This window comes from Chionomys nivalis, chromosome 3, assembly GCF_950005125.1.
Source record: "Chionomys nivalis chromosome 3, mChiNiv1.1, whole genome shotgun sequence".
Taxonomy (NCBI): domain Eukaryota; kingdom Metazoa; phylum Chordata; class Mammalia; order Rodentia; family Cricetidae; genus Chionomys; species Chionomys nivalis.
The window spans coordinates 3535379-3553152 of NC_080088.1; the positions used below are offsets into that span (position 1 = coordinate 3535379).

The 17774-nt window shown below is 47.3% G+C and overlaps 1 protein-coding gene across 5 annotated transcripts in view; it reads left to right on the plus strand.

The window, feature by feature from the left end:
* Kcnj6 (potassium inwardly rectifying channel subfamily J member 6) overlaps nucleotides 1–17774 on the plus strand; it is a 242512-nt gene that overhangs the window by 38239 nt on the left and 186499 nt on the right. For all 5 annotated transcript variants that reach the window (XR_009056810.1, XM_057764126.1, XM_057764130.1 and 2 more), the window contains exon 2: nucleotides 16471–16519. Coding sequence is in view for 4 of the 5 variants with exons in the window: in XM_057764126.1 (XP_057620109.1) it covers nucleotides 16489–16519 (31 nt within the window). In the remaining variant the exon portion in view is untranslated. The remainder of the gene's footprint in view (nucleotides 1–16470; nucleotides 16520–17774) is intronic.

Here is a 17774-nt window from a genome sequence, read left to right on the forward strand (position 1 = left end):
GTGTATAGATATATTATGTGGCTTGCCTGCTTGCATGCATGCCTACCACATATATATGCCTACAGAGGTCAGAAGAGGCCACTGGATCCTCTGGAACTGGAGTTACTGAAGCTGGAAGCCATCGTGTGAATGTTGGAATCATAACCCAGGTCTTCCGTAAGAGCCACAGTGCTAAGCCAGTTCTCCAGCCCCAACTGCATTTTATTAGCATATATTAATTCCATAGAGTGATGGTTTCAGTACGACATTCCCATACATGTATGTAGCACACTCGGATCCTGTTCTACACTAGTCTTACCCACTTTAATTCACTCCCCATCGCCTCCTCTTCCTCACTTAGTCCCCCTTGCGGCCCTCCACCCCCATCTTCTCTTCCCCACTTAGGCCCCCTTGTGATCACATGTCCTTTCTTGTTCTGATCCCACATACTCTGTGAAACTCACCCAGGCACCAGCCTGTGCATCTCTCTGCTCAGCTCACACGGTGTAGCGATCTCCAGTTCCTCCCACTTTACTGCAAATCATTATTGTTCTTTCTTAGGGCAGAATAAAGTCCGTCCTGTGTGTGCACAAGTCCCATTCTCCTTATCCAACTGGGGACCCCGGCTGACCCTACAGCTTGGTAACACTCATAGGGTGGTATCTACTGTCTGCTGCCTCTGTCTCCCTAGGATGCAGACTCACAAGCAGTGTAGCTGAATTGTGGTGTTTCTCTTTTTGGTTTTTAGAGGAGCTCCCACACAGGTTTGTATAGAACTTGTGTGCTGCTTAATTTTTCTCAACTTGACACAAACTAGACTCAAGTAGAGGGCAGGAGCCTTCCCTGAGGAATTCTCTTGATCAAACTGACCAATCGGCTTGTCAGCTGATATGTTCTTGATCACAGATTGTTGTGGGAGGTCCCAGTCCACTGTGGGAGGTGTCATCCCTTGATCAATGGGCATGGGAGGTATAACACAGGTAAGACAATATGAGCTTGGAGCCATTAGCAGCTTTCCTTCACAGTTTCTGCCTCTGCTCCTGCTTAAGTTCCTGTCCTGACTCCCCGTTATTGACAGTAGCTTGGAAATAGAAACCAAATAAACCCTTTCCTTGACACGTTGCTTTCAGTCTTGGTGTTTACCGCAGCAATGAGAGCAAACTCGGTCAGGGCTGCACCAAAGTAGAAAGCTCAGCATCAGTGTGTAGGGCACCTTCTTCTCTACGCCCTCCCCAGCATTTGCTATTCAAGTTTATTTCGCTTTCCTGCTGATAGCCTTGCTGACTTCGGTGAGACCAAGTCTCAGCCAAACCTTGTTGTGGTTTGTCTGAGTTTTTTTAAGTGCTGGGAACTGAACTGAGGGTCTCATGAGGGCTACCAGGCAAGCATTTTCCCACTGAGCTGTCTCCCCAGGCCTCAATGTACTTCATCTTTCTCTGATGTTTACCATCGGTGAGCAGCTTTCACGGATTTGCTGCCCGTATGCTTCCTCATACTCCTGGCTCCATGTTCATCAGCGCCCTCCCTCATTGTTAGCAGACTCCGGCGCTGCATTTATCTCTGTTTTCACTTCAGCGCTTCACCTTGGTGCTTATCTTCCCAGTCGTGCTCCGGCTTCTAGTTTTATACCCTCGTTTGGTTCTGCTTTGCAGTATTTTGGATAGGTTAACCGATGGCTCCTTGTCAGTGAAGGGTTTTCTTCCCATGCCAACGATCTGTGAAAGCTGAGAAGAACCAGGGAGGGCCGAGGAAATGGCTCCACATGTGAGGTACATGCTGAACATGTGTGAGGACCTGAACTTGGGTCTCGGGAACCCAGGTGACGCCAGACAGCTTAGTCTGTGTCTGTGACCCTGGTGCTCTGACAGTGAGAGAGGAGGCAGAAACAGGAAAGTCCCAGTGAGTGAGTGAGCCAGATAGCCTGCATCTGGAGTATGCAGATGTGCATGGGATGTGGCCAACCAGATCTCATGAGCCAGCTAGCCTGCGTCTGGGGTGTGCAGATGTGCTTGGGATGTGACCAGCAAGATCTCGTGAGCCAGCTAGCTTGTGTCTGGGGTGTGCAGATCTGCTTGGGATGTGGCCAGCCGGATCTGCTATAGATTTCTGTACCTGAACATCTTTGTTACCCAGTGCTTCCTCACAGACCCCATCTGCTGCTGGAGACCTAGATCTTCCTGCTTTCCTCATCACTTCACTGATGGGTAGGCCTTGCCCAGTCCCATCCAAATGAAGGCTGTGATGGGGAGATGATCAGTCAGTAGAAGGTTTGACTCCACAAGTGTGAGGACCTGAGTTCAAACCCGAAAAAACATACAAAAAGCTGGTCATGATGGTGTATGCCTGCAATCCCAGGACTGGCAAGAAGGAAAATGGAGACAGGAAGATCCCTAAAACTCATGAGTTAGCCTGGCCTGTGTGATAAACTTCTAGGCCAATGAGAGACACTGTCTCAAATGAAATGTGGAAGGTACCAGAAAACTAATACCCGAGATTGTCCATACATGCTTACACACACACAACACACATGCACACACACATACATACACATACACACACATGCACACACACATACACAACACATATACATACACATACACACATGCACACACATGCATGCACACACAACATGCTTACACATATACACACATGCACAGATGCACAACACACATACATACACATACACACATACACAACACACATACACACACATGCACACACAACATGTGCACACATATATACACGCGCACATGCGCAGGCACACACACACGCATTTTTCTCTTTTCCGGAGGAGGCAGAGAAGACTTTGCCTCGGTATCTTACAATTAGATGATCCCACAGTGTGTGGTTTGATGCAATGCATAGCTATGCTCTGCCCTCAGAAATTTTGATGGAACCTCAAGGCATCTCAACGCTCCAGCCACGGCACAGGCAGACTCTGCACTCTGTGGGTGGTGACTCCACTCTGCACCTACCCAGAGTGCTGAACAGAGAGCAGGCCACCCTGCCAGAGGACCATGCTAGAAAAAAACCAGGCAAGAGTGTGTCCCTCTAAGTCCCCATGCTGACACAAGCCCCTCTATGTAAGAGACAGCGTTCTGCCAGAAGCTGGAAAGAGGCCATTCAGACTCTCCAAACAGTTTTCCTTTTTATTCTTTCTTTTTTTTTTTTTTTGGATTTTTCAAGACAGGGTTTCTCTGTAGCTTTTTGTTCCTGTCCTGGAACTAGCTCTTGTAGACCAGGCTGGCCTCGAACTCACAGAGATCCGCCTGCCTCTGCCTCCCAAGTGCTGGGATTAAAGGCATACGCCACCACCATCCCGGCTTCTTTTTTTTTTTTTTTGTCTTGGAAATTCTCTTCAGTTAGCTCTAAAGAAGGCTACGGTGTACATGGCAATGGACCTTTTACCAAAACGCCCCACAGCTGACAAAAGCCACCTTGTGGGCTTGTCCCTCACCCCCTCTTTTTTCTTCCCCCCTCTACATTTGAGAATTATTTCGGATGTCAGGACATGTTCCCCGCAAGCGCTTGAGTGTGATTCTCCTGAGGCAGAGATACCCCTTCCCCACACTGCTCAAAAGCACACCTGGTCCCCAGTCCTGACTTGCTCGTCTGCGTGGAGACAGAGCTGGAAACAGAGAGGCTGGCTTCGCCTAAAGCATAAAATCACAGAGTTTAGGACCAGAAGCGATGGATAGGGAGAGGGCAAGTGAGGTTACTGCAGGGGGTGAGGTGGGGTGGGGTGGGGTGGGATCCTCGCCTCGGGGAGGAAATGCAAGAGGCTGAACTGGCCAGCCCCTCAGGCACACCAATCCCAGCCAGATGGCACAACCAATCCCAGAGCAGCTTACAGAGTCCCGTCTGTGACGCTCTCAAGACAAGCTCTATGGTTTTAAAGTGCAGAGATCCCAGAGAGTGGCCAGAAAGTGTGTTTGGACAAGTTCCCTCTCTCCACAAGACCCCCATGCCTCTGGCCATGACTTCATGGCCAATGGAAGCACAAGTACTATCTGCCACTACCTAGTCCTGCAGAGCACAGGCCCTTAGGAAGGAGCCTCTGCCTGGGGCTCCCTGGATTCTGCCCCCTCTCCCTTCCCTTCTGCCTTCTGCTGTCCTTGGGGAGAAGGAGCTGAACAGCTGCTGCCTGTCAGAAACAGAGGCCCCGGCTGTGCTTGGCCAAGGGCCCACCTCACAGCTCATGATGAGGGAAGTCATTTTTCCTTTCCACTATGTATGGATCCAAAAATCGGAGACCCCAGGGTTGTCCGTGAGGAGGTTGTTATGGGTAATATGTGGTTTTGATACAATCCCACATTTGGCAGACTAGGGTTCCTCAGCTTACAGTACCAAGAGTCACGTGAATACATGCTTATGCAACGCCTAGCCCACAGGGAGAGGGTTGCCCAGCAGATGCAGCCATCCTGATTCCTGCCTTATGAATTGGAAGTTTGTTGTTGGATTTCAGGTCTCATAAGGAAAGTTACTTTTCTGCTCCATTTAATTGTGTGTTTATTCGGGTTTGGAGAACTGTTTGAATACCACCCATGATGCAAGCCCATCTCCAGTAAAGCAGAATCAGACCCATCGCCCTCTGATTTTAGATACTAAGGTTCCAGCCAAACAAGGTGGGGTCATGAAGTTCTCCAAAAGGAAAGAGAAGAAGGCTTCAGAAAATGCAAACCCCAGTCCTCTTGTTCCTTTCTAGTTCTGGGTGAGAAAAGACACACCCTACTCTAAAACCTTCCCTATAAAGTGGAGTCACCCAGACTGAGGGAGGTAGAAAGGGGCATAACACAAAATCAAACAGCTAAGGGGCATAGAAGAAAGGGTAAATTAACCCCTTTTCTTAGTTTATGATCTGAAAGTCTGCTCTGTATGGTTCCAAGTCTTCCGTGTTTGCTGATAATTGTTGTCTATCCCAGCTCGCAGACCGCCTTGGGACATGTTCTGCAGGCTCTTGAAAGTGTATTCTACTGTTGTGCTGTTGGATGAACGCCATGCTAACACTGACTCCATCCTGCCAGTTGACAGAATTGCTGAGTCGCTGCTGGGTCCTGGTTGATGTCCTCTCTAACAGTCCTAGCGATTGTGGAAAGCAATGCGTTGATGGTTTCATTAAACTTATAAATGTCTCTGCTTCTGTTTTGTTCACATATCTTAAGCTTCCATTGTTGGTTGTATCCACTCACTTGTGATTCTATTTCCTTGGTTGGCAGAGCTTCTGACTTTACTAAGGCTTTTCTTCACTCCTCATTTTGGGTTTGCTCTGGTTGACCTTCTATGATAGTTCAGCATGTCTGCTTCATTCTGTTCATATTCTTATGCTGTATAATTTTGGAGGATTTTACTTTTAGTCTACATAGCTATGAAACCCACTTAAGGGTCTCATTTAAATAGTTATACTTCTAGCATATAGATAGATTTGTTATTTATACATGCTACTAATCTTTGCCTTTAAACTGGCATGTTTAAACCCCTTACGTTTAATACAATTACTAGCATGTAAAGGACTAGATATGCTATTTAATTTTTTTACTTCATTTTTTGTTATGACTTCCTGTTCTACTTTATCTGAATTTCTGTGTGGCCACTTGAACATTTTTTTTTCTTTCTTCTTTCTTTTTTTCTTTCTATCTTTCTTTCTTTTGGGGGGGGTGGATTTCCTCGAAACAGGGTTTCTCTGTAGTTTTAGAGCATGTCCTGGAACTAGCTCTGTGGACCAGGCTGGTCTCGAACTCACAGAGACCCGCCTGCCTCTGCCTTGTTCCATGTCCATCTAAAGTCCACGCTATGGCCGTGTCAGGATTTGCCTTTTCTCGTCCAACTTGAGCTTCCTGGTTCTGGTGTTAAAAGTGATTCTTTTTCAGTTGAAACCTAGATGTTCTGAGTGTTGTAAGATTCTGTGTCTCATTTCAATTTCATGCTGCCGTCGGTCTGCTTTGAAACCCCTCTGGTGGTTAACAGAGGATCACCCCACTGGTTACTGAGAGGCACCAGTTGGTTATCATCAGCAGATCTGCGTCAAGCCTGGCTGGGAACAAGGTCAGCCTTGTCATTGGGCCTCCGGTGTCAAGTCACTGAAGCATGAAGGATGTCTCATTGTTACTCTCAATTTGGTCTCTACTGACCCTTTGTGAATGTAGTTCAGTTGTGGTTGAGTATGGTTAAGTAGTGGTAAATGTTTCAACTCTATCTTGTACCTAACACCTCAGTGTGAATGGGCAGAGCCTCCTCTTCCTGTGAGATCAGGATACATGTCCAGACTCCGGCCATGATCCCCCAGGGGTCTCCTTAATTTCTGCAAGCATGGAAACCCAGATTCCACACTGCCTCCTCATGGTCTAGACTCCACACTGCCTCCTCATGGTCTAGCAAGTTTAGAGGTCTAGGCTCTTCATCTAACCTGGACCGTGTGGGTGCTACTACCTTCTTTTCTGACCAGAATCAAAGAAATTATTAGAAAAATTCTCTGTTTGAAACTTCTACTTTCTTGGACATCTGGCTGGAGACAGAGGGGTCTTCTATATCATACCTCTGATGTTTCTGAGATACTGGCTTCTGCAATGTCCAGTCTGGGCATAGAAAGCAAAGAGGAAACACAGAGGATCTGTGCCCACAGGGTCCCAGGTCACTGTCTGGACCACTTTAATTCCCTCACCCTCCAGAGCCTTCTTGTGTTAAAGAACAATGTGCAGAATTTTGAGATTTAGCTCAGTCGTTAAAGTGTTTCCCTTGGAAGAACCAGGACAAGAGTTTGAGCCTCATTAATTCATATTTTCTTTAAATAAAAAAGAGACAAGTATGGAGAAGCCAGCTTATATTTCTAGCACTGGAGAAGTAGACACTGGTAGATCCTGGAGCTTGTTGACCAGCTAGCCTGGCCCACCTTGGTGAACTCAGAATACTAGAGAGAGACCACGTCTCAAAATAAGGTAGATGGTACCCAAAGAAAGACACTCAAGTTTTTCCCCTGGAATCTACATGTGTGAAAATACATGCACCTCCATGAACATGCACACACATACAAACACATAAAGTAAGTATGTTAAAAGCCTAGTATCCAGAATTTTAAAATTGCCTTTGGTGATAAAATGGGGAGAGGTATCTGTATCTTGTCTTTTCAAATGCTGAAACTAATTTAACACTAGAATATCAATCATAAATAGAAAAAATAAAGAAGCCACAGAGTAATAAAATAGAGTAGGGTGATAGCCTTCAACTTCTCTGGGATCCCTGCTACAGAGACCAATGACTGGGTGTTTAGTGATGGGGTCGCTTTCCTCCTTGCCCTCTGCTATCTAAATGTGAGTTCAAGATGAAAGCACACGGAAGGAAGCTCGAGAAAATGACACCGTTTCCACCCATGAATTTTCCTCAATCTTCAGCTCCAGTAAATGCCATATTTGCTCAAGGAGAATTTCTCAAAGTATCATTTTGCAAACAGTCTCCCGATCCATGTCTCTAATGGCTCTGGATGCACCGAGCTCTTGAGGAACCACATCTTTCTTGCACTGTGTCTTACAGCCCCTGCACCAGACGGGATTCCAAGGTGACCCCAGGGGCCAGGGCTCCTGTGGCAACCCCCATGGCTGGTTCTCTCCATTGAGGTTAAGCTTCTGTGCCAACATCCTGGAAAAGACTGGCCCGAGAGTGACCTGGCTTACGATGGACCCCTTGTAGTGCTCCACTGGTTTCTCTGTCCTCTGCCCCTTGGGGCAGCTTCAATTAGGCTCTTCAATATTAAATAGACTTAAATTTCACCCTCTGATCGATCTCGTCTCAGAAAGTTAATCTCAACCCTCCAAATACTTGTGCATTAACACAAACTTACGCAAGTGGTCCTCAGTGAATGATGAAGGAAGGAATGAATGAATGAATGAATGATAAACTCTTGTCCATCACTAATGCAGCTAACTGGTTCCTGAGGGGAAATACGGAAAATGTCCCTCATAAACACACAACAGCTCTGTGGGAATTCCAAATCCTTCCTGCCAATGAGGATTGCTAGCAGAGATAGCTCAGCACTGAGGGTACCAATGTCTGCCTGCTACCGGTCAGGGAACTTCCTACCATAACACTAACTGCAGGCAAATGACACATTCTGGTGACCATTATCTATATCACCTTGTGACCACAGACTGCCTAAATCAGGACAGCCTATAGGCCAGATGTGTGTACCCTAAACATTTCCTCGTGTGCCAAAGGAGATCCCTCTGCTGTTTTATTGCCCCAGCCTCCTCATGTCGACCCAATTCCCATCACCAGTGATCTACAGTAAAGAAACAACTCCTTTTAACAAAAGCAAAGGGAGACAAGTCTTGCTCTCGAGACAAGTCACAGGCAGGGAGACTGAGTGGAAATGCTAGGTTGCTCCTGGGGTTCAGCACCAACAGTCAAGTCCTGGGACTCTGGGGAGAGAACCTAGAACTCGTGCATCTCAGAGCCAGGAGCACCTCTGGGGAATAGGACAGTGGTGCCCAAGCAACGTGCCCTGGCTTTCTGGGACCTGACTGCCAGGCATGTGCTGGGCTCTGCCTCGGGTTCAGAGCCTCCTATAAAGAAAACTGCTTGGCAGGGCTTGGGTAAGGTAATGATGCTCACGCTGGGATTTATTTTCCTGGAACCTAGGAAGACAGGAAGGGTTACTCAGCAGTGTGCCAAGAAGTCATCTACCTTTGGGGGATTCCAGGAACTCACTCACCTGAAATTTACCAAACACATGGGATGGTGTTCAAGTTTGGTCCCCAGGGAAGATGCCTGCAGGTAGAAACTCAGAGAGATGCTGGCAGCTACAGGGCCCAGCAGTTTCTAAGTCTTAGTCCAAGCCTGTGTCTCTCATGTGTTCAACATGCAAGAGACAAACTCCCTTAAGATGTTGCTCTGAAGCCACCCTTCCTACCACAGACTTGCTCCGGGCATCAGGACAGGCAAACTCGGTCAGGCTCAGAGCTCTGCTTTCCTTAAATTCATCCGCGTTCCTAGTGCCAGACGGGGTTGGTTTTAATGAAACGTCCCAGTCCTTCAGGGTGACATCAGAGGGAACCAGACAGGGCAACTCCAAGTCACAGCCCTTAGAAAGATGGCAGTGTGGGTGTTCTTATTTTTGCAATGTTACCAAAAGTACAAGGCTGCCCAATAAAAGCTTCACCTCTGGCTCAAAATATCCCCATGTACATTTTTTCACCCCAAATTATGAAATTTTGAGGTTACCTTGGAGTTTCTGTAAAGCTAAATTTACTTTAACTGGTATATAAAATCGCTTAACTGTATAGATTTGTGCGGTACCATGTGGTGTTTGATATGTGTGTACACTATGCGATGCTTAAATCAGGGAAAACACATCTATCTCCCCAAACAGCGATCATTTCTTTACACTAAACTTTTGGAATGCTTCCTTCTGGCTTTTGAAATGCAGAGAACATTATCATTATTGACGCCCCGTGGCTCAACAGCACATCAGAACTCGCTCCCATGGACAGGTTAGTGGGTCTTTAGCTGAGTCCAGCAGCGGTGAGGGTCAGCTTTCTGGTTGCAAAGGCTTCATTCTTTAAACCCCGTATGGTTTGGTATCCAGGAGAGAACCACCCATGTCACCGGCCACTTCCCTTGGCTCATCAAGGATACCAAGGAGTTTGCCCGGGTTCCGGCCTCAGCTCTTGCCCACCTCTCTTCTCCCCCTCAGTCCTGAGTATGACAGTTTCGATGGCTCCACCTCAGCTTGAGGCTGGGTTTCTGAGTCATCTGAGCCACCCGTTCCCTTTCAGGGAGGAGCACTTCAATTCCGAAGGTATTCCAAATACACATTGCCTTCAAACCATCCTTGCGTGGTGGCTGCCTACCGCCATTAGCTTTGCGTGAGGCCAAGAGTTAGCTAGTGGTTGAGCCTTCTTCATTTCTCAAGAGTTATTCAAGGCTACAGAATGATGCCACAGGCAAGCATCACCTAGTTGGATGCCTCCCTAAGATTGTCCTTCATTCCGTGTATCTTCTGGTGACTTGTACAGTCTGTATTGCCTCAAGCCAGAAGAAGAAAAGGGGAGAATCCAGGAGACATTTGTAGAGAGCAGAGGCTTGAGGCCCAGTGTTAACCTGGGAGAGATATCCTTTAGGAGATAAGAGTTTACAGAATGGCACTATTGCCTCTCACCTTGCAGAAATTTTCCTTTGAGGACTTGTAATTTGAAAAGGAGATCACAGTTTTCTGGTGAGTGTGAGCACAGTTTAGAAAGATAAAAATATCCAAGATGCAAATATGATTGGTTTAAAATATAGCAGACTGAATGAGCATCTCCTTCATCCTTCAAAGCCTGCTTCAGGGTGGTGGCAGGTGGGGTGGGTATGCCACATGCTGGCTCTGACTCCAGCTGCCCCTGCTCTGGAGCCAAGGGGACCCCAAGCAGCAAGAGAGCCTCATCCACCCTCTGAAAGCTTTATGATATGAACCTCACCTCCTTCCTCCCCCTCTGTCTCCACGCACACATACACACACACAGAGTTACACACATGCACACATCATATGCACATTCATGTAGACACACACATGGATATATACATACACAGACATGCACATCACATAAGAATGCATGCACATACACACATACACACCCACAGCACTCACATATACACATATACATATGCTCACACACACACACATGCCTACACACGCATGCACACACACACAATCACACAGCAACCACTAAGCCTTGGTTGACTTCCAGGTGTGTCAGAGAGAATACCATCAGACATAACATTAAATATTCATCACCCCAGAGAGTCAACGCTCTGCTGGGGAGTCTGATGCAGTTCTAACAAGACGGTGAGATTTCCTTCAGCTTCTGTGACATGTTTGGTTCAAACACGTCATCATGCTTCTGCTTAACTCTAACATCTCTGTTGCTCCATAGAATGTGGAGCGTCGCTGCAGGAGGATGCCCTCAGAGCTAGCAGGATGCCAGGTCCCAGATCTTGGTGCTTTGCTTCCCTAGGGTAGGGCTGAGTGACATGGTCACGCCCCTGGTGAGTCTACCTTGAGATACTGGCATGCTTGGATTCTGTTAACTCCAAAGATTTTTCTTTAGAAATGGCAGTATTTGTTCTCAGACTGAAACCAGCCATATCTCTCAGCTTCTACACAGTGGCTGAGGGGGTGTAGTGATGAGGGACACAGGGGGCCCTAACTCCTCAGTGTGTTTTTACCCACCGTATGCCTTACAGAAGACCTGTGGATGAGGGCATTCACCAACCACATGTCTCCACTCACACAGCAGATGCTGAACTGCCCACAGTGACTTAGTAAATGGTTAAGAAGGGGTCAAACCAAGACAGCAGCCCCGCTCTCTCCAGGTTTTCAAACTCTCCCATTCAGATTTGCCCCTCATTCTCACCGTTCCCCTGCCCCGCGACGGACACACTAGCAAACAAGAAGCTAATATGCACATCGGTGTAACTATTCCTAGACCCCTGGAGCCCTGGAAGTCTCCTGAAGTCTCCACTGGGAGACTGAGACAGATGGTGATCTCCAGCGCAAACCCTGCTCCCCATGGAAAGAGGAGATGGCACAGGAAGGTCCCTGTACGCAGAAGTATCCCTTGTTTGCTCACCTCAGAAGGCTGCCAGTCATCACGTAGGAGCAAGGCACAGCCTGGTCTGCCACAGAGGGCATTGGGCAGGGTCTGTGCTCAGCAAGTCACAGCTATTTTTTCTTTATATATTTTTATTTATCTCATCTCTGATATTTAAAAGAATATTTTTATTATTTGAAAATTTTGCATAATATATTTCGATTGTAGTCACCCAAGCTCCTCCCCTTAACACCTCCCAGCTCCTTCCCACCTCTAGCCCTACAAAGACTTCAGTTTGTGCTGCCCATAAACTCCTGGCCATAGAGCTACTCACTGGAGTGTAGCTGACCTGCCAGGAGCCACATCTTAAAAAAAAATAACCTAACTCCACCTCCCCCAGAAGCTATTAACTGTCCATAGCTCCTCAGTTAGGCACGGGGATTCATGAGGTTCTTCCCCTTCCATGCATAAACGTGATGAATTTATCTGTGCATGAACATAACACTTACAAATTAAACCCAAAAAAGATGATCGGAAGGAGTAGAGAAATGACAGAGATGGGATAGCAGCCAGCGGAGTTCTTCGAGATTAACGCAGGCGGCCAGGACAAAGAAGAAACAGAATCAGTGCTGTCCAGACAGAAGGGATGGTACTGACCAGGCAGGAAGAAGGTACAAACAGCCCTGGGATGCAGGGATGCAAGTATGGAGCGGCCAGGGCGGGCGGCCCAGACTGGAGACGACACCTATGGCATCTTTAGCTAGAACAAAGAATTTCAAGCCAATACCTAAACTTTTCTCGTCATTATAACCACATTCCAAACAGCTCATTTTGGTTCACAGCATCAGGACCATCATTCATCAAAGCAAGTTGCACCTTGGCTGGAGAGGGTCTGTCCCTGGTCCTTCAAGGAGCTCCCAGCATGGCTTTGTTACATCACAACAGCAGGCAAGAAGCAGAGAGCTAGGCTGGGGGACTGTACACCCTCTGGGACCTGCCTCTCCAGCCTGACATCCAGCAGCTAAGCTCATAGCCAGCAGGTTACACCATCCCTCCACACACACACCCCCAGCAGAGAGACCAGCTGAGCAACCGGTGCTCAAAATCATGAGTTGGGGATGAAAGTTTACAAACTGTAACAGGGTGGCCAGGTCATGTTTGTGTTTTTGAGGGTTCCCCGGGGTGCCATTGAAAACCAGCCTTCAGTGTTGAAGGTGGAGGAAGGAAAGACAGCTCTGAGCAGACAGGGCCTGAGAAGACCAGATAAGTGGGGTCGGGAGAAGGAGGAAGTGGGTGGTTGCTGGAAATCTGCCTCCTGGCAAGGCACACCCTCTCCGAGATTTCACTTTTTCAGCTGCTATCTCTGTGGGGCTGGACTTGATCACAGCTAGCAGAACATCCTCCAGTTCCACTGGGATTTATTTCAGAATCTCTTCCCAGCAATGCAAATCCAACAACCAGGGAGCCATTTACTATGGAGGAAAGCCTTGGCTTAGGATGCAGAGTGTGTACTTGGGACCAGGAACGGAGTGTGCAGGCTTTATTGGGTCCACATGCCATGGAATTGCAAACATCAACTTTCTGATAATGAGGGAAGGCCATAAGGAGTTTAAAGACATCCAGGGGAATGACTAAACTACTTACCCCAAAACATATGTCGTGATTTCCACTGTATGTTATGCTATAGATGAGTCAGCCCAAGAGAGCTGAATTTAGGCTTTTTACAGACCCCTCCTTTCAGGATGTCAGAGCTTCTCCTTAACTACAGGGAAGAGGAAAATGATGATACAGTTGGGATCTGGTACCTCTAAGACTAAGATGGCCACCACACTGGAGTTACAAAGAGCTCCAGGGATCACCCATCAGTGAGACAAACAGGCCCGAACATAGCAGGCAGTGAGAAGAGACTTAGCCACACACACAAGAAGACTGGCTAACTTGAAGGGAATGTTTAAGGACAGAACGCCCAGAGTCTTGGTGGTTTTGCATCTTAGTTAGGGTTTCTGTATCTGTGGGTATGGGAGGAGGAAGGGTTTATTTCATCTTACAGATTGTAGTCAACCACCCAGAGAGTCAGAGCAGTGAGTCGAGGCAGAAGCTGATGCAGGGGCCATGGTTGAGTACTGCCCCTCACAGCTCACTCAGTCTTCTTTCCTATAGCATGCGTGACTACCAGCCCAGGGGTGGCACTGCCCACAGTGAGCTGGGTCCTCCCACATCAGTCATCAAAGGATGTGTCACTGGCTTACCCACAGGCCAATCTTGTGGGGGCATTTTCCCCGTTGAGGTTCCTTCATCCCAGAGGACGCTCGCTGTGTCAAGTTGACATACAACTAGCCAACACACTGTGTTCTGCTGGGTGTCTCACCTCCAGACCAGGAAGGGGAGGACAGCGATGCACATGAGGTCTGAAGGAACTCAGAGCCAGCAAAGCCAGGAGGAATAAATTAATGGTGTGGCTGCAACAAGCAGGGGGGTCAGACACAAAGCAGAAGAGCTGGGCTTAGAAGTGAAGCCAAGTCTAAGTGGCAGAGCAGGCTCCTGCAGGCCAAGGTTGAAGCTTCCTGAGTCCCTGCCTGAATTGCCACAGCCTGCTGAGACCCAGGCAGCTGACGCTCTGCATGCCTGCGTGAGCAAGTGTTACCGTGACAGGTTCTTCTTGGTCATTGTCTTCTCTGTGCTATGGGACACTCGGTCTCCCCACTGGCCCACACATGCTATTTCTCAGTGTCTCTACATAAACTGCGATGGGCTAGGTGCCCTAAATAAAAGGCAGTGCCTTGCATTCGTTGTTATGAACACAGGCTTGTGTGGCTGGAGAATCCTGTTGCCCTCCATCAAAGCACACCTTTCCGTGTGGGTACAGCGCTGTAGGAAGGGTGAGGAATGGTTTAGCCGACTGCGCCGCGACACCTGTAGGCTCCCTCTCAGGTGCTAGGCAAGCAGCTGCAGTATGCCAGCATCCTACGAGGTTAACCATGGGGCAAACAAAAATGCTACCCTGGATGTCTAAGAGCACCGTTTGATGTCAGAGGGGCTGAGATGCGGGCGTGAGCTAAGAGTCAATGACACTGCTATGGTCTGTGCCAGAGACCATGGCCAAGAAAAAATTGTATAAAACAACAGACAGCAAGTTCACCTGTCATCTGGTTGGAGACGGAGAGTAGGGCGCGGATGTCGTGGGCCGGCGGGCAAGCGCGGAGGGAAAGGGCAGTTCCACAGACTAGTAAACACAGTCTCCATGTGGGAAAATAGAACAAGATGCAACACTCCTCATGACATTTTACAACAGAGCAAAAGGGCACGCGTGAATATATGAAATGGGGAGGAATACATTTAATAAACTAAATGGAGACTTTTCTGGGTTGGCCCCACAAGATGAAAGCCACGAAAATCATAGATGATGTCGTCATCTGCTTTCACTAGCATGGGAAAACGTGTGCTGGGTGCTCGAGACTCAGTGGATTAAGGCATCAGGTGTGTTGTGCTGAGATTTATAAGGTTGTTGTTTTTCCACGTCGGTGAGTAGTCACAGGCACAGAAGTGGGGCTAGAGGAGTAGGGGGGGGCCCAGTGGGCAGATCTCTTGCTACACAACAACATGAGGACCTGTTATCTGTCCATACACACACATGCCTACACATGCACACACATGTCCATTCATACACACATATGTTCATCCATACATACATGCCCATACACACATGCCTATATGTACACACACATACCCATCCACATACACTCACATGCCCATCGACACACACATGCCTATACATACACACACATGCCCGTTCACACACACATGTTCACACGCATGCCTATTTATACATGCACATATGTGTCCATCCACACATACACATGCCCATCCACACACATGCCTATAAATACATGCACACATGCCTATACACACATATGCATGTACATACACACATGCCCATAAACACACACATACATCCCATATATACTCACATGTCCATATACAGACACATACATGTCCATCTACACAATACACAACACACATGCCCATACACACACATGCTCATCCATATACCTGTCCATCTACACACACACATGCCCATACATACATTTACAAACACACACATGCCCATACAAACACACACATGCCCACACACATATTGAAAGCTGCTCCCTCATGTAACTCCTGTCCGGGCATGGAGTTATGAGAGCACTTTTTCCAGACCATCGTCTGTACTTTATGGAGAGAATGTCTGAGTCTCACAGACAGACAAACAGCCCAGAGAGGAGTAAAATCAGCATCACTGGTGTTTTAGTCACTGCCCGAGTCTGGAACTGAGGAGACCAAAGTTCCTCTGAGGAAACAGGAGAGAAACTCTCAGAAAGGCGCTGTTTTTCAGCAGCTCCAGCGTCTGTTTAATTAGGACAAATTCAGTCTCTTGGGTAGATCAGTTTGACTCTTGAACTCAGTGGGTTATAACCTGTATCTGGTTGAAACAAAATGTGTTCAGCTCAAAATAGATGAGGTTAGAAAACCATCAAACAAAGATGATGACATCCCAAAAGTCCCAAAGGAACCAAGAAGTAAGACAAAAGAAGATGCATAAAATCAATCTAGTTTTTTGAAAACTAAAGAGAATTCCATCAGGGAAAATAGAGAGTAAAGGTTTGGCATATGGATGCCAAAACTCCACTGTCAAAGAGGTTTTGAAAACCAGTTGTGCATCACCAATTTTATATATATATCCAAGATCAGTGTGGCAGACACTCATTGCCAAGAGCGACGGGAAGGTTTTTAATGTCCTAACAGTCCTGTTTCCAGCGACTCTCTGGTAACAGAGCTGTACTACACCTGAGCTAGGGAAAAGAAAGGGAGCGAGGTGGCGGCAGCCGGCGTGCGACATCTCTCCAGATCTCAGGCATGTTCATTTATCGTTGCCTTTTCTCCTCTCCAGGAAAAGCACAAAGAAGAAATGACAATGGCCAAGTTAACTGAATCCATGAGTGAGTAACCTGACATTTATTATTTGCTTTTGGTTTTGAACGGAGAAATGCAAAAATCACACAAAGAGAAAATCCTGTCTGTCTGCCTGTACTTACCTTTAATTCTGGGGAGGGCTAAGGCCCATCTGATCTAGTATACCGCCCTGCATCCGTGAGCTCCATCTGATCTAGTATATTGCCCTGCATCCGTGTGCTCCATCTGATCTAGTGTACCGCCCTGCATCCGTGTGCTCCATCTGATCTAGTATACCGCCCTGCATCTGTGAGCTCCATCTGATCTAGTATACCGCCCTGCATCCGTGTGCTCCATCTGATCTAGTATACTGCCCTGCATCCGTGAGCTCCATCTGATCTAGTATACCACCCTGCATCCATGTGCTTAACACAATCCTCAAAATCCATCTTGGTTGGGATCAAGTTTCCAGGCTAAAAATGTTGCCCATGAATGGAGATGAAGAATGGAAATTGATTTATTTTGTGTTACTGCTTTGGGGGTTGGGGACCCACAATGATTTCAGCCTGACTTGTTAGAGATTTAGGCCAAGTTGGATGAAGTTTTGTGTGTGCCTATCTGGTGGGCTGGGCGGTATATAGAGAGGTCGGGGTGATGAGTCATGGTTAAACCTACGAGGTGTCATTCAGAATTTCCCAACAGATGAAAGAAACGTGCATGAACTATAAGCAGCTTGCGGTAATTTCCATTCTGAATGATCAGTGTCATAATGCCCTAAGCTCTTAAGCTGAATGAATGGAATCCACAAAGTATCTTGAAGAAGAAAGGGAAAATAATTATAATAAGTCACTCTTCAAATGGCAAATGCAATGTCCTCTGTTGGCATTTAAATATTAAAACCATGGGGATGGGGAATGAGCTGGCTATTGTTTCTTTTGTAAGTATGTGTCGCTCCTGATAATAGCGTCCATGTGGAACCCCAAACCCCTCTGCATTATCCTCAGAGCTATGAACTGCCTTTGTTTAATGCTTGGATTGTGTGACTGCTGAAGTTGAGGGCTCCTCTATGGCAAAGAGCCTCATCCTTCCATGGTTTGGGTCCTCACTGGGCCAATGGGAGAATAAGTAAAGACAGACACACGGCTACAGAAATCTGAGCCTGGGTGGGCTGTCATTGCTCTGATGGAGGAGCCACAGCACCCTGGACACTGTGTGTGTTCATTATATGTGGTTAAATGGGAAGGCAGGATCATTGCATACAGCTGAACAAGGAGGTAGGTTTAGCTTGTCTGTGCACAATAG